Below are 16,743 nucleotides of genomic sequence, written 5' to 3'. Positions count from 1 at the left end.
TTTAGCAAGGCAATCACTGTTATTGGGGAAGGGACATTTGATTGGGCCAAACCTTGTCACTTTAGCCTACTTTCTGTTGGACTCCCATCTCCAGTGTCTAGGAGAATAGGTTTTTCTTTGCTCTTATTTCAACTTACCCATCAAGGATTCATGGCAAATCCCCAAAGTACATGGCTTCCTGCCCCTAACTGGGCATCCACACTGTCCCTTCAGCCTTGATCTTTCCTCTTGCAGGTAAAAACAGAAAAGATGGAGAGAAAAACATGGTGGATCCTTTTCTCCCCGTCTGTGCCAGCCTGCCTCCAACCTGGTGATCGTTGACACTCACCATTTGTGTGAAAGCCTTTTTTCTTTTTTTCTTTTTTTTAACGTATTATACTAGATTTTACTAATTAACTCAATCTTGTAGCTTCTGCAGTTTTCCCTTCCAATCTAGTTCTTAGAGGATTTTTCCTTTTGAAACTTCTAAACATACTTTTGAGCAGGAAGATACTTAAAAATATAATTATATGGCTTCACTAATATGAAAAATGGCTTATGAACTAACCGAGTACATCTTAAAATGGCCAAGTGAAATTTTTGTGTTTTCATGCACTGTTTTTCTTTGAAATTACATATCTCAGAAATTAGCTCATTATCTGAAAAAAAATTATGAAGAACTGGTGAATTATAATATAGGGGTATTGCCACTGAATGGACTGTTTGATTTAGCCAAGCAGGTAATGAACAGTGTTGTTGTCAAATTCACTAAGAAGTCATCTTAATTAGGACACATACTAAGGGACATTACTCCAGTAGTCTTTTGTATCCTGGTCCCATATAAATTATTTGGCAAGAATGGATGAAAAGCAACAATAAACAACTCAAGACTGCCTATGGCTCTGTGGGGTTTTTGGAACAATTCCTGGGATTGAGAAGTGAAAATGGACAGCATGTTGAGAAAATTGTCATCTCAGTAGCAAGGTTTAAGTGAAGATACCAAGCCATTAATTGCATGCATGCATATTTAATTTTATTAACTCCTACCATCAGCCTCTTGGATCTTTAATTTGGGCAGGAAGTTTGATATTCTTACTGGAAGGACTTAAGCATAACTGAAGGATAAAAAGGAAGTGTATATAATTCTTTCTGGAACTGCTTAAATTTCATTATTTGAAAATACTTTCATTTTCTCCCATTAGTCAAAGAGATATACTTAAAATTCTTGTTGCTTCACCAGAAATAGTTTTGCTCTTAAACACATTTATATTTAGGTATAGGGTATCATATGAACTTCTCATTTAGTAAATCAAGTAACTCCATCTGTTGTTGGAATAAGTCTCAGGAAAGCTTAAGGAATATGGATATGACTGTTCAATACATATGTAGTGTTCTTTTTAAAATAATTCATTAGTCATCATAAAGGAATACATATCTCTGGATCAAGATGTTATTAATTTCCATATTTATTTTTTTTAAGTTTTGTAGTCTCAATCATTATCACAGATAGAACAATCTTTGAGTTTAGATCCAAATCAATTGGCATTTTAATAAGATATTTAAAATTAATTTGAGATTCTCATGTACCTTAAGTATCATCATGGAGACATATGCATGAATCATCATTGTGGGCATCTTCTTATCTAGTTCATAAATGAAAGTATACCACCAAGACCTGATGGGAATATAGTCTTGAATTTAAATACTAGAAAGGAAATCACATGATAAATATGACTTTCTTATTGCCAGGAAAGGGAGAATATTCTTGTTTAAATAAACTTCATTGATGACAAGTAGAGGTTCTCATTACTAATGGATCTAAGTTCACTTTTGTAAATGTTAGAGATTAAAAGACTACTATACTCCTATTAAACGGTAGAGATGTTTACTTTTCAGCTTCATCTTAGGACAGCTTTAAACATTGAAGAAACCACATGACATTGAACTGTGTTTCATAACATTATGGTAGAGCCATTGTCTTAATTAATTTTGAGAACAGAAATAGGCCTGTAATAATAAAGGGCATTTAGCTGACACAATCTGGTAAAAAAGTCACCTGTCTTAATATAACTGATGTTCTTTCACTAATGTCATCTTAAGATTATTTTGTTTTAAAAGGGAAGATAATTTCCGCTGAAAAGGCTTTGTTTCCTCAACATTTAAACTTTTCATTAAAATTTGCTCTTTTAGTAAAAATAAACAATGAACCACAGAATATTTGCCTGTGGTGTTTGCTTTAATTACTTACTGGTAATTGCAGGTGGAAAGAGAGTGATACTAGATGTCTTTCATGCTTACAACAGCTCTGGAACATGAAGGTTTATATTAAATGCACGTGCCATGTGGAAGAGAGTCCCAAAAGGACCAGGAATTTGGGGTCCAGTTGTTTAAAAAATCAGGGTTTAAGAGGAAGAAAGCACATTTGTATTTAGTATTTAGTATTGTATTTAGTATTTCTAAATATTTAGTATGTATTTAGTATGTCTAAGTACTAGCATAGACTCAAGCGATGCCTGGGGGCAGTCAAGGCTGCTATGCATCCTGTTTAATTCTGGAGGGTCCCAATTTCAAATCTTCTATCCCATTTGATTCATCAGAAAATATGTCTCAATTATTGACTGAGAAAATATGGCCAGCCTATAATATGCAAATAATCATTTTTTAAAGATTTTTATTTATTAATTTGAGAAATGTAGGGATAGAGAGAAAGCATGAGCAAGGGTGAGTAGCAGAGGGCGAGGGAGAGGCAGACTCACCGCTGAGCGAGGATTCTGATACATGACTCGCTCCCAGGACCCTGGGATCATGACCTGAGCTGAAGGCAGATGCTTAACCAACTGAGCCACCTGAGCACTAATAAATAATCATTTTGAAAGTACTTTTTTTTGGGGGGCGATGCTATTTTTCCTCAAATGTCTAAACTCTTTTTCATTGAATGTTACTACATTTCTAAAGAAGAAATGACTGAATTAATAGATAATTGTGTTCTCACTTATTTTTTCCTCTGATTACTTCACATATGAATAAGAACTGAGTGGAGACCACATCTGTATTTTGTTCATACATAGGTATTTTTTCCTAAAGACACTGGTAAGATTCAGGAAAGACTAACAATACTTTTAGGGTGATCAAGAAAAGCTGGGGCTGAATTGTGTGTAATTTATAAATGGGTGATGTGTTGATGTTCATTTATCTGAGTTAACAGATCAAACAAAGATTTAAAAAGCTATGGTCAATGTATTACAGTTTTTGTCATTTTTTTTCTTAAATATATAGCTGTGCCCATGTAATTCATATGATTTCCACCAAGAAAGGTCTCTAAATAAATAAATAAATAAATAAATAGTCTCCAAAGAAAAGCTCAATACCATTTTTTTAATTTGATTCTGATAATGCTGTTTTAAATGATTGTACTGTATTTATTGAAAAGTTGGTTTCATGGCAGATTGGTTGTTTACATCCTAGCTTTGTCATTTGCTAGCTAGATGACTGTGGTCATTTAATCTGTCCATGTCTCTGTTTCCTCTTCTGTAAATAGGGAAAATAATGGCCCTACATCATTAGGTTATTGGTAAGAATTATGAAAGATTTAGCACTTACTTCAATATAATAAGGACTCAATAAAATATTCTTATTAAAATATATAAAATTTTTATTTGCTAACCTTTTATGTCCTGTAAATTTTATGTTGTTATGAGTTCACATTTGTTTAAAAAATACAGACAAATCTAAGAAAACAACAGGATAAAGTGGTCAGTGTTCAGGTAGTTCTTCGGAGGTCTTTTGCAGACAGGCACATTTGGGTGACAAGATCTAAATTTCAAATGGGCTTTTTCTCACTTCATGTGGGTTATGCTGGGAAACCCAGTCTCTTGTCCTAATTCCTTCTGCACTCTCTTACAGACTAGCTGTAATAGCTCTTCTAAAATTTAGCACCTTTGGTTAATGTACAGATATCACTTTATGTGAGCTCTAAAATGTGTGTGATCTGTATTACACGTTGAAATGTTTGTTATTTGCCTGCAACCAATGATTTCATAGTTAAAACATTGAGAAACTAAAAAAATAAAAATAAAAAAATAAAACATTGAGAAACTGGAGAAATTTGGGAAAAGAGAGTATAGATGTGGCAAATTGAGACTGCATTGAACCACAGAATGATAGAGGACCATTCTGGCTATTTCTACAGCCCTTCAGTAGGCTAAAAAAAAAAAAAAAAAAAAAAGATAGAAACAAGCTTTAGTAATTGTAGACTCCTGCCTGACTTTGAAGAACCCACAATGTAGAAACATAACACTAACAACGACTTTGGTAGACCACTAATTATCCCCCGTAGGTGAGATTTTATGGAGTGTTCTCAATCAGCAATCTCGGAGAGGGATATTTAAAGCCAGAGGGGGAAAAAAAAAACATAATGAGTGAAAAACAAGAATAGTAAGAGAGAGGGTAATGCAACTAGAAAAGGAAATATATAGTGGCAGTCTCCATGGGGAGGAGTAAAGAAAAGTAGCTCTAAGAAAGCAAGGAAGTTGGGAATAGAGCACTATGATTTTGAATAGGAAAAGGAGATGCAGAGTATCAACACTGAATTTGCACTGTTAATTCTATAAAAAGAGAACTTGGCCAGACTGTCTTCATAAAAACTAAAAACAATAAGTATGCTTTAAATAACTTTTTATCTCCTCCCCCAGATCTTTCTCACTTTTCTCTTCATTTCCTTCTCTTTCCCCCTTCCTAAGTATTTAACAATGGTAAGAAGAATCAAAAGAAAGCTTTTGCGAACACTAGTCAGAGAAATAGCCCACTTCCTCCAAAGCCCCCCCCCACCAGCGATGTTTAATGATTAAAAATAAAAGAAAGAAAATGGAATGTTAAAATAATTTCTTATCTAATATATCTAGACATTTAAAATGCATGTCAAACTCCAAAAGTCCTTTCTATCTAACCAATGTCTGTGTCTCATTACAATTTAAATTTGGCATAAATAGCATTCTTTGGAACCATTAGCTATCTGCCTGAGGACCACCTAAGAAATCACTATTATTCTACATATTAGTAGAGTAGTAATGAAATAGGCTGCATGTTACAGTCTATTTTACTTACATTTTTCTGGCTTCTATTCTCTACTAATAGATATCTTGAGAGTGTTTGTACAACAATAGGAGCTTAAAGAGGAAGAGAGAGAAATGGGAGAGAAAAAGGAGGCAGAGAAAAAGTGAGAAAGAGAAGGCAAAGAAAGAGAAAGAGAGAAAGGGAGAGAGGAAGGACTCAGACTCAGAATCATGTATTGCTTTTTTTTCCCCCCATTGATGACGGATAATCATGGGTGATCAGTTCCTAATGCCTTTTTGTGTGTGTGCTGAGGAGCAAGTAGTTGCATTTATTTTTTTTCTACTGTAATACTTGTTTTCTCCATTCTGAACAGAAAAACTGAACAAGTGGTATCTGCTACACTGCTTTGAAAATCTTCCTCTGGGAGACAGTACATACCGGCCCTGAGTTGAACTCCCAGGCTGTGCAAGCTTGTCTCTATAGTACCACTCCTCCATTTTTGTTACATCTCGATTTCTTAGTATAAACTAAGGGACTCACATTCCCAACTTTTCCTCATCTTCAACAAATTTATCAGAAAACACTTTATTCTTAAATGAAAACAAGTGGTAAATAAACAATCTGATGAATAGATCCCTCCCAATTATTAACAAATACTAATAATTATTCCTGCTAAGTAGCTCAGATGCCTAGAAGGCTCTCACAGGAATAAACACAATAATACTTTTAATAGCTAGTTTACTGAGGGCTTTCTATGGACCAGGTCTACCATTACATTCCTTAAAAGATATTATTTCAATCCTAAAAAAACAATTCTACATCATCAATTTTTATTACTCCTATTTTACAGATGAGAAAATGGAAACTTAATAAATTTGAAAAATTTGCCCAAGATAAATCAAGTCACAAAATTTTAAGTCAAGCCTATTTTAAGCTCTAAAATATCTGCCTTTAATAATATTTTTCTCTCAGGTATTTTCCAGGAGATATTTGTAATTGATTATTAGATGGATAGGTCTGCTCTGCATTACTAGGTAACATTGCCACACCAGGGTTTTGAGGATATTAACCAACACCTTTCCATTTGTTCTCTTAACTTCACCTCTTTATGATGGTATTCCAGGCAAACGGAAGTATGGAGCTTGTATTGTGGTGACTGCTATGTTTATAGAACTATCTGAAAAAAAAAAAAAAAAAGAACTATCTGAAATTCAATTGTGATACATGCACTTATGTATTCACTAAAATATTTATTAAAAACCCATTAGAAGTCAGGCATATATCAGAAGGGGAAAAATGGACAAAGGAAATTAGAATATTTTGCTCAACAATGTTACTCTTCCATGACTGGATGACTGAGTGAAATTATGCATATAGTATTTCCAACAAATACATTCATAACATCCAACTCTAGTCTGACCTTTTAAAATATTACTCATTTGCCACTCCAAGAACTTCAGAGAATAACAGCAGGCAAATAATTCACACTTTAATGGTTTAAAGACTTATGGCAATCTTATCTTAAATTCCTCTTAGCATTTTCTCTATACTTTTGTGCACAGAAAAAAGTATCTGAATACATGACCTTCCCTTCCTTTTAAAAATAATTTCCTTTATTTTTCATCTCTATTTTTAAGTTTTAATACTCTGAAGTATTCATTGACTTTGGATGATGAAAGTGGAGTAATGAAGTAATGAAAAGAGTTTTTTCTTTCTGAATATTGCATGTGTTCTATATTACATATGTGTCTATTTTCATTTATTCTGGATGATGTATATTTTACTTTTAATTAACATCAACAAATATAAGTACATTATTACAGATTAACATTTATAAAAGTTTATTTACCTTTCTATTTATATGTTATATACATCCAAATAATAAAATTTACTATCATCAATAGGATGTGTCTTGTGTTATTTTAATATTAGCAGTAATATATCTGTGTGAATCTGCCTACACCTTTTCCCCCTTGGGATCACCCACACAGAAATTGTCTACACCTTTGCAAAGATCAAAACCTGTTTGGAGAAAAAAAAAAAGCCAGATAGGCTTAGCATCTGATTTGACAAATAAATAGTAAAGCATTTATATTTAGCTAAGAAATAAAAACAAATGTCTTATTTACAACTATATTCAATATGAAACACTAAAGATATCATTTTACCAAAGTTGCAATTATATTTAATATGCCTAATTTAGTTGGGGATGGACCCTTTCTGGTGCAAAGAAAATGAGTGATAGTATTTTCTGAAATGTCTATTAAAGGGTGTCTCTATTAACTGAGAAACTTCTTTAGCACTGTAAGTAAGCAATGAATGCCACTGTACCATGTAAACGATGTTTTTCTCATTTTTGAAAACAAGAAATTGTGCTGCAAGGTATAAATATCTTGTATCCCATTATCATGGCATTTATCACTTCCAATTATACTTATTTATTTGCTGGTCCATTATACCCTTTTCAAGACAAAGAGCTCTTCAAAACTGGAGAGTTATGTCTCATTTATCTTTTCATTTCTATTACCAGATACAGTGCTCTCATTGAATAATATTGGTTCTGAGTAAGGAAGCATCTATGAAAAGCTATCTTTAACATTGTTTTATGTTCTACATTAATAATTTATCTGTCCTAAGACTCTTCAGTATGATGTTTTAGAGAATTTCTGGCATATCTCTGAGTTGACAATTGTTTTCTACATTTTATAGAAGTAGAAATATTTCTTTGAATATTATTTATGCACATTACTGTAATAACATGAAATTTATTATCCAAAATGATACATATAGTCATTCCCAAAATTTTCTACTCCAAGTAAAATTAATTACATATAATCACTTAGGGTTATAAAAAAGTATTTATTCCATTTGGGGGAGGCACAGTGAAACATCTAACTACTCTCTTATCTAGACTGAATTGTACTACCATATCAGATTTATACATTCATCCAGCATTTATGAAGTTGTGCTGTGCCACAACCTGTTAGGTCCTGGTAATGTCAAATTCCTTTTATAAGTCAAAGACTTTCATGTGTATCCATTTTATGAGCCAAAGATTGTCATACATACCTTTAATAATAATGCCATTTTAAATGAGAGCATTTATCTCTTTACTTAAAAAGAAACACCGTGAAATCATTCAGTGAAGACCATAAATACTGTTATTATCACCTCTTATAGTTTATATTTAAAAGGAATGTTGTAACACTGATTATATCATATAAATGTCCTTTAGATAAATTTCAAAGAAGATGATTTTGTATTTTACCGTGCACTTAATTCACTAGCTGGGATTCACTGATTCAGTTCCCAAATTTTCATTCCAGGCCCTCCAGGCCCTCCAGGTGGTCTGCGAATAGAAGACATTAGAGCGACTTCTGTGGCACTTACTTGGAGCCGTGGCTCAGACAATCACAGTCCTATATCTAAATATACTATTCAGACCAAGACTATTCTTTCAGATGACTGGAAAGATGCAAAGACAGGTGAGTTTCATTTGTCCAATTACTTTGTAAATATTTTTAAATGAATTCTTTGATCAAAAATGAATATCTGGACTCTTTAAGGATTTCATCATCTACCTTGACGTGCTTTTTTATTTTTAAACTCTTTTTTTTTTTTTAAGTATCCCAGTGCCTTGGTAGTAAAGGAAACCCCAAGGAATGTAGACATTTTAAAGTTGCAGGGGAAGAGGCAGTGTGTCTGTATCTATAATGGGAAAGCAAAGAGAGGCTTTCTGCTTTTCTAATTTAAGTTATGTGTAATTCTAAGATTTATTAGGAAAAAACCTTGGGAGATCTTTTTTTGGCAAATGACATCTATAGCTTTTTATTTATGATCCATTTTTTACAATTGTATAGATACTAGAGTTCTGCTTTTCTTAAAAGCCACTTTGATTATAAATATTACTTTAATAACCCAATTCATATTACCATATAACCTTTGCTTTTTTTTTAAAGATTTTATTTATTTATTAATGAGAGATACAGAGAGAGAGAGAGAGAGAGGCAGAGACACAGGCAGAGGGAGAAGCAGGCTCCATGCAGGGAGCCCGATGTGGGACTCAATCCTGGGTCTCCAGGATCAGGCCCTGGGCTGAAGGCAGCGCTAAACTGCTGAGCCACCTGGGCTGCCCCAACCTTTGCTTTTCAAAGATGATCTTAACTGCTTTGAGCTTCCTCAAAATGAATCTTCAAGGAAGTTTTAGATTTTAATTTTTTTCTTATATTAAAATTTTCTAAAAGTTGATCAGAAAAAAATAAATGAGTGAGTGGGTGCCTTCCTTTGTCTGTAACTATTACCTGTGACATTTGTCTTGACTAGCCTATAACATCGCATGGCAGTTTATCTCTTATAACATCAAAGAAGATAAATGATCCTTTTGATAAAATATCTGCTTCTGTTTGTCATTTTGACATTATTTTAAACAAACTTATAATTGCTAGAGTTTATTTTAGATACATAATGAAGACACCAGAAGGAAGAAAAAAAGACAAAAATGAATAAAATGTTTTTATACTTTTTTAAAAATGAAAAAAAAAATTAATCCCAGAATATCCCAAACCTGCCCTCATTTTTGCTTTGTCTTAAGGTGATGGGATTTATTTGTATTGACTACTGAGAAGTTTTAACTTAGATTTAGTTTTCTTTAGTAATTTAGTCCTATCGTGGTAAATGAACCAAATATAAACTTGAAGCCTGTTATGAGGATTGGCATATATTGTAATATTGAGTAGTTTCTCCACATAAGTATATAAAATACACATGAGTGTTAGAAACAGGTGAAATATTTCTATTACATTATGCTGGTAAATGTAAGACTTATCTAGAAATATGCTTGGCAAAATCAGACCACTTGAAAAATTATGTAAATAACCATTTAGATGTTTGATAAACCTAAAGTATGGGCAGTTTTATTTATCTGAAGAGAATGAAAATGGATGATAATGATGAAACTATAGATAATATTATATATCTAGCCAAATTGACACTGATTATAGGTACCGGAGAACACAAAATACAATAAATGAACACATTTAAAATTTTGTTTGCTTTGAAAAAGGAATAATAATTGTAAACATTTCCATTAATTATGTATACTTACTGGGTAGACCAATTAAAATTATACTTTTCGTTAAAAAAATATATATATATAGTTTTTAATATATATATATTCCACTAGAAAGTAAATTCCATAAGGATGGAGATTTTGTTTTATTCACTATTCTATCTCTAGCCCCCAGATCAGGGCTCTTACAGCTCATGTATTAAACACATATTCACTGAGCCTCCATGGTATGCCAGAACCAGTCCTAGATGCTGGATATACACCTGACCCTCCATAAACAAAACAGAGAAAGGAATCACACACATGTACACAACAGTCCTTCCCTCAAAGCGTTTACAATCTAGTAGGAAAGATGACAATGAACAATTAATAAATCACTGAACTCTACCTCTGAAACTGATAATATACTATATATTAATTAATTGAATTTAAATAAAATTTAATTTAATTAAAAAAAGAAAAAGAAGAGAAAGTCATATGGTGATTAGTGCTAAAGAGAAACATTAGAGAAGAGGAATCAGGCTGCAGGCATTGCACCTTATAAAGAGTGCTTCCAATATTAATATAGTCACCTCAAATTACTCATGGTTCCAGTTCACATGTTATGTCTTTTTACAACTATCAACATATTTGTATCTTTGAATCTAAAGTAGGTTTTCTCTTGAAACACATGGTTGCATCTTAAATTTTTATCCCATCTGACAACCACTGCCTTTTGATTGGATTCTTTAATCCATTAACATTTAGTGTTATTATTTACAGTTGAATTTATATCTGCCATTTTTTTCTATTTTTTACTTTTTAAGCTTTTATTTTAATTCTAGTTATTTGACATACAGTGTAATATTAGTTTCAGGTATACAATATAGTGATTCAACACTTCCATATATCAGCTCGTGCTCATCATAAAAGTGACTTCCTAAATCCCCATCACCAATTTCACTCATCCCCCCCACCCAGCTCATAAGTGGTAACCATCTATTGAATTTTGGTTACTAAATGTATCACTTGATTTTGTTCCTTTATTCCTTCTTTACTGCTCTTTTTTGGATTAAGTAAATATTTTCTAGTGTAGTATTTCAGTTTTTAAAGAATATATATATATATATATATATATACATACATATATATGTGTATATATATATAGTTAATGGTTACTGTACATATACTATATATGAAAATTTATATAAATAAATGAATTTTAAATACATACATATTTATTTAATGGTTACTCTGGGGCTTGCCAGATATATCCAAACTTACTAGAATAGACTTCGTATTTTTACTAACTTAATTTCAGTAAGATACAAGATTGTTATTCCTAGATAGCTCCATTGCATCTTACCAGTTTTTTTTTTGTGCTGTGTGTTATTTTTATACATGTTACATCTATATATACTTCAAACCTGTTACTTCTTCTGTTACTGTCTTCTAAAGAAGCTACAAGAAAGGGAAGCAAGTACATATTTATAGAGTTTGTTATATTAACCTTTTTGTTTACCATTTTCGATCCTCATTTTTTCTGTGGATTTGAGTTACCATACTTACTCTAATACAACTTTGCTTCTAACTGTCCCCTTAAGATAATATTAAATATATTACATTTCTATATGTTATAGGCCCAGTAAAAATTTTTATTTTATACATAAAATATATATCATAAATAATTTTATGTATAAAAATAATTAGACAATAAAATGACATCAGCCACTCAATTTGGTAGTTCATTATGCAAATAGCAATAGTGGATGACAAGATATGCAGGGGCATGTAGGTCCTATAAGGAGTTTTTAAACAAGAGAGCAATAATCTAATTTCTAATTTGAAGGGGAAAAAAATCACTTTCTGATGTATGGGGAAGGGATTTTTGGAGGGCCAAAACTAGAAACATGGAGAACAGCTGGGAGGATGTGGAGGATGAGAGATGTCCAGGTGGGATATGTCATGCTAGGACTAATATATAGCAGTGGGAATGAGGAGTGGGTGAGTTTGAGATATATTTTGAAGGCAAAACAGAACTTTCTAAAAGATCAGGTATGGAGATTTAGGGAAAGGGCAGAATTGAGAATGCTTCATGGGACTTTGGCTCTAGCATCTGAGTAGAAGGTAGAAGCACTTACTGGAGAGACAAGAGAGATTAAGTGCAAGTAAGGACTTAGTTCCATTTTGGAATGGGTTCTCCATTTCTTTACATACAACTGGATTTCCACCTAGTATAATTTTCCTAAGAACTTTTAAAATATTTCTGAGTGTAAGGTTCCTGAGTCAGACCTTTAGCCCTTGTACATTAGAAAAGTTCTTTCATTTCATATTTGCTATAATTTTTTGAATGTAAGTTCTAAGTGTTTTTTGAGCATTTCAAAAGTATCCTTTCTTCATCTTTTTGCTTTCATTGTTATCAATAAGAAGTCAACTAATATTTTTACCTTATATTCCTATATTTATTTAATATGTCCATTATCTCTAGCTATTTTCAAGATTTCATTTCTGCTTTTAAGTTGATGAAAATATATTTATCTTGATGGGGGTTTCCTGGCAAGTTGGATTTTGAGTTGATATCTTCCTTAACCTGGAAATTCTCAGTCATTATATCTTCCAGTATTTCTTCTGTCTCATTCTCTCTTTTTTTTTCTTGATCTATATTGCCATGTATGTTAGATTGTTTGATGTGTTCCATGGATAATGGAAATGTGTGTGTTTCTGTTTGGATAGTGTCTAATGACTTGTATTCACTTTCATAGATTCTTTGTTCCACTATATTAAGTTTGTTGAAAATCTCATTAAAATGATTTTGGTTTTGTATTTCTTTTTATTCCTAGGATTTTTTTTGTTCCCAGCATTAGGCTCCTTTTAATATTACCTACATAGTATTCCACAGAAATGTCTTATTTGTTTATATAAGTTATGCATCTTCCCCACTTGATACTTTTACATATTTATAGTAGTCATTCTATCATCCCTGTCTGATCATTTAACACTGGGCCATCTTTAAGTCTGGCCCTGTTGATTTTTTTTCCTTTGTTAAAAATGCATCACATTTCTTTGTTTTCTCATGCCTTGATAATTTTTAAGCCCAAATATTATGTAAAAAAGAATAATAGACCATAATGTAAATATTACTTATCCCCAGGAAAATGCATATCATTTTTTCCAAATTGTCATTTTGTCAATATAATCTGTAGGTAAGGTGATAGCTTTGCAGTTAGATTCAATGCAGCAGAGGGCCAAGTAAATTGAAGTGTAAGGTCAAACCTTCTCACATCTGAATGATTTCCATCCTTACCATCAGAAGTCAGCTTGCTCTTCTAGCCCAGCTCTCAGTAAGGGTTCTTTCCCCTTCCCTTCTTCTTCCCCAGAGAGCTGTTGTCTGATAACTAATCTAAAGCCCAGAGTTCCTGGGGGTAGAAGAAGTTCTCAGTTTTCCTGTGTTCAATCAGACTTTGGCAAACATACAGCACTAGTACCTCTCTGGGGAGGCAGATCTGTCTTTGCTCTCCAACCACTCACCCAGACACTCATGGCCACACATTTATTCAGTATAAGGCCTGCAGTGCATGTGGCAGAGTCTGCATTTTCCTGCATTGCTCTTAGACTGAAGCAGATCTGAGATGTCTGTGCCTCAGAGGGAGGTCTCTCACGGCTCTCTTGTTCTGCTCCCAACTTTTTTTATTATACTTGGTGAAGTCCTACAAAAAAGAATTTGCTTATGGATACAGATACTCCATGATCTGGGGGCTCCTGGGGATTCAATACAGCCATGACAACCTACACTTTGTCTTTAAAATATCTGTGAAAAGTTAGACTGCTTTCTTCTTGTGAACATTAATGATTCTGTCCTCCTCTCTTCATTGCTCTACTTATGATGACTTTAGTTCATTAGACTTCTTCATAAACTCAAACCTCTGAAAGGCTCTGAAAAATGATTATTTTGTAGATTGTCTTACCTGTTATTTTTGTTAGTTATGTAAGTAAAGTTCTTTGTGACAGTATCCTAAGTGGAAATGAAAAATACTTTTTGTAATACATGCGATCATGTAGTCTTCATTTCTGGTGATGCCGACTAAAAATTGAAGGTGCAGAACTAAAGTCAGTTTTATGAAGGTAATTATTTAAGATGTTCAGTAAATATTTTTCAAAGATAAAAAGTTTCAGCAGTCCAAAGATTTCATTTAGAATAATGAGATTAAAGATAGACTGTATATCTGTAAAACAATCTACTATATCTTATTTCTCTTGGACTTTTTAGGGGCTAGACAGAAGGAATTTGACGCCATTCTCAAGGTTCTACTAGATACACAGATAGCATTTAGAATGTTGGGTTTGATTCTACACTGCTACTTAGAGAAGAAAAATTATAAAATATTATTGGTAATGGGGTGTGTGTATGGGAGGCGATTGAACAAAAAGAGGCCTAAGAAACCATGCTGTGAGGATCAATTAATTGCAAGAGCCAACCTAGGGTGTGGTTTCTAAAATAAACAAGAAGAATGTCTTTATATTTAAAATTCATATGGAAATCTAGAATTGCAAATTAACATCTTCATACATAAATATTTCTCTGGACTTTGGATTACTTCCTTAGAATAGACACTTGTAAATTAAAGTATTTAGTGTGAACATGCTTAGACTCATTAGCTACCCTAAAAATTACCCTGTAGAGAGATAGAAACAATTTTTATTCCTGCCACCAGTATGTATCTCTTCTACCATGTCTTTGCTTAGTATTTAGTGCTTTTTTTAATCTTTGCTGCATTGATAGGTTAAAAAAAATGGAGAAAAAAATCACTAGGCTCATTGTAGAATATTTACTTTTTAGAATTTAGTATTTTCTTCTTTTCCTTTCTGTAGCTTCAGTTTTTGTTATTCTTATTTCCAATATGAATTTCTGGGTTTTTATGAGGCTACATTCAAATTTTCCTTAGAGAAGAATCCATGAATCATATCTTCTGGGATGCCAGAGCATAGTTTGCTTCTCTTTTGCTTCAGAGAACTTTGCCAAACCTATGGCATCTTGCAAAGTTCTGCCAGAAGACCTATGGGTTGGGGCTAGAGACTCTAAGGTAACAGAGAGCCAGTGAAAAGCCTTTAAATGCCCTTTTCCATTCTCAAATACAGATCTGCTTTATCAGTTAAAACCTCGAAATTGATTCTGGATAGTTTCATATACTTGGGTTTTGGATTGAGAAGGAAGAAGCTAAAGTTCTGATTGTTTTTAAAGTCTAAGGAAATACCAGGATTCTTTAGGCAATTTCAAAGAATCTAGAACAGGTGGGGTTATATTGCCTACGATTATTCTTGAAACAATTTGGTTTTTTAGTCCTGAGGTCATTCTGGCTATTTCTGAAGCTTTTCAAACAGCTAGTCGTGTGGTCTGAAGGCAGAGTGCTATTAGCACGGTTGCCAAGCAACTAAAGTACTGTGAGTTATTGGCCTTAGGATACCCATGAGGCTTGCTTCTCTTTTCCTCCAAAGAGTAGTTAGAATGGTTTTATTCTGAGCCTTACAGATGCCACATATTTGCAAATAAATCTATGGATTACTGTTTATGGCTGGTTGTTAAAATCAGACCTTCTCAAGAGGGTCTTTTGACCTGAGTGCTTAACATAAGTACTATGTCTCCTGCTCTCTATCCCTTTGATTGAGATTTACACTCAGAAATAAAACTGAGATTTAAATAACCATCAGTTTAATAGTATGTTTTTTTACAGAGAGAAGCCTCTGACAGGCATTATTTGTTAAGATCTGATTTTCAATACTGAAATTATCTATAGAAAAAAATGGCCTGATTCTGAACTGACCGACTCAGGAACTTGAGACCCAGTCCTGATTCCTAGCACTTGCCTCTATTGTGCAAAGTATTCTCTTCTCTTTCTGACTCTACGAATAATAAACGAGTTGCAAAGTACTTGGCTGAAGAGAGGGGACACAAAGTCCCTCTGTTCCTGACTGTTCTAATTTGACTTGGTGCATGAATCTGCTTCCAAAGGAAAGCTGAACTCTGCTCCCAAACTCTCTATATGGGTGGTTTTAGAAAAATAAAATATATCCAGTATATGGATACCAGTTCTTACCAGACCTGAAGGAATAGGAAGGAGATGGCATGGGGTAAAAATCCACTTATAAAGATATTTAAAGCCAGAATAAAACAAATAAAAATGTACAGTAGAAGTAAAATACAGTAGCAGTGGAGGAGAAGGGATCAACTCATGGTTAAAGGGAGTGGGAAAGAGATTAAGTGGATTGAGACGAAGTGTACTTTCTGTCAAGATAATTTATGGGCTGAATATAGGCATAAGAGCCATAGAGTGTTGGATATTTTGTGGTGGGGCAAGGTGAAAGAGTGCTCTCTTTGTCTTTCACCAGTAGCCTACATGATTCAGAGATGAAGGAGCCTACAAAGTGATTGTTGTACATAAGGCTATGCTTCTTGCATTGAGACATGGTCTATTCTAAATAAGCATCACTTTTGTATTTATATTTTATTTATATTTGTTACAAATATTTATATTTATTAAGTAATACTATTTTCAAAACATTCTGCTGGGTATATTTGGTCCACAGAAATTCCAAAATATGTGTAAAAAGTAGAAGAAACACGTGTATGTCCACAAATGAATAAACAACGGAGAGGCAGAAGAAATATT

The 16,743-nt window shown here is 33.1% G+C and overlaps 1 protein-coding gene across 4 annotated transcripts in view; it reads left to right on the top strand.

Moving 5' to 3' along the window:
• The window catches only part of CNTN1 (contactin 1), a 349,722-nt gene that overhangs the window by 262,881 nt on the left and 70,098 nt on the right, over positions 1-16,743 (top strand). For 3 of the 4 annotated variants that reach the window (XM_077870439.1, XM_077870441.1, XM_077870440.1), the window contains one exon: positions 8,358-8,516. In XM_077870439.1, the coding sequence (XP_077726565.1) occupies positions 8,358-8,516 (159 nt within the window). Of the gene's footprint in view, positions 1-234; positions 873-8,357; positions 8,517-16,743 lie in introns of those variants that run through there. The other variant, XM_077870442.1, reaches the window with a different exon arrangement.

The sequence above is a fragment of the Canis aureus genome, chromosome 25 (assembly GCF_053574225.1).
Source record: "Canis aureus isolate CA01 chromosome 25, VMU_Caureus_v.1.0, whole genome shotgun sequence".
Lineage (NCBI taxonomy): Eukaryota > Metazoa > Chordata > Mammalia > Carnivora > Canidae > Canis > Canis aureus.
The sequence above is the reverse complement of the archived record's forward strand: the minus strand, read 5'-3'. Positions and strand labels throughout refer to the sequence as shown.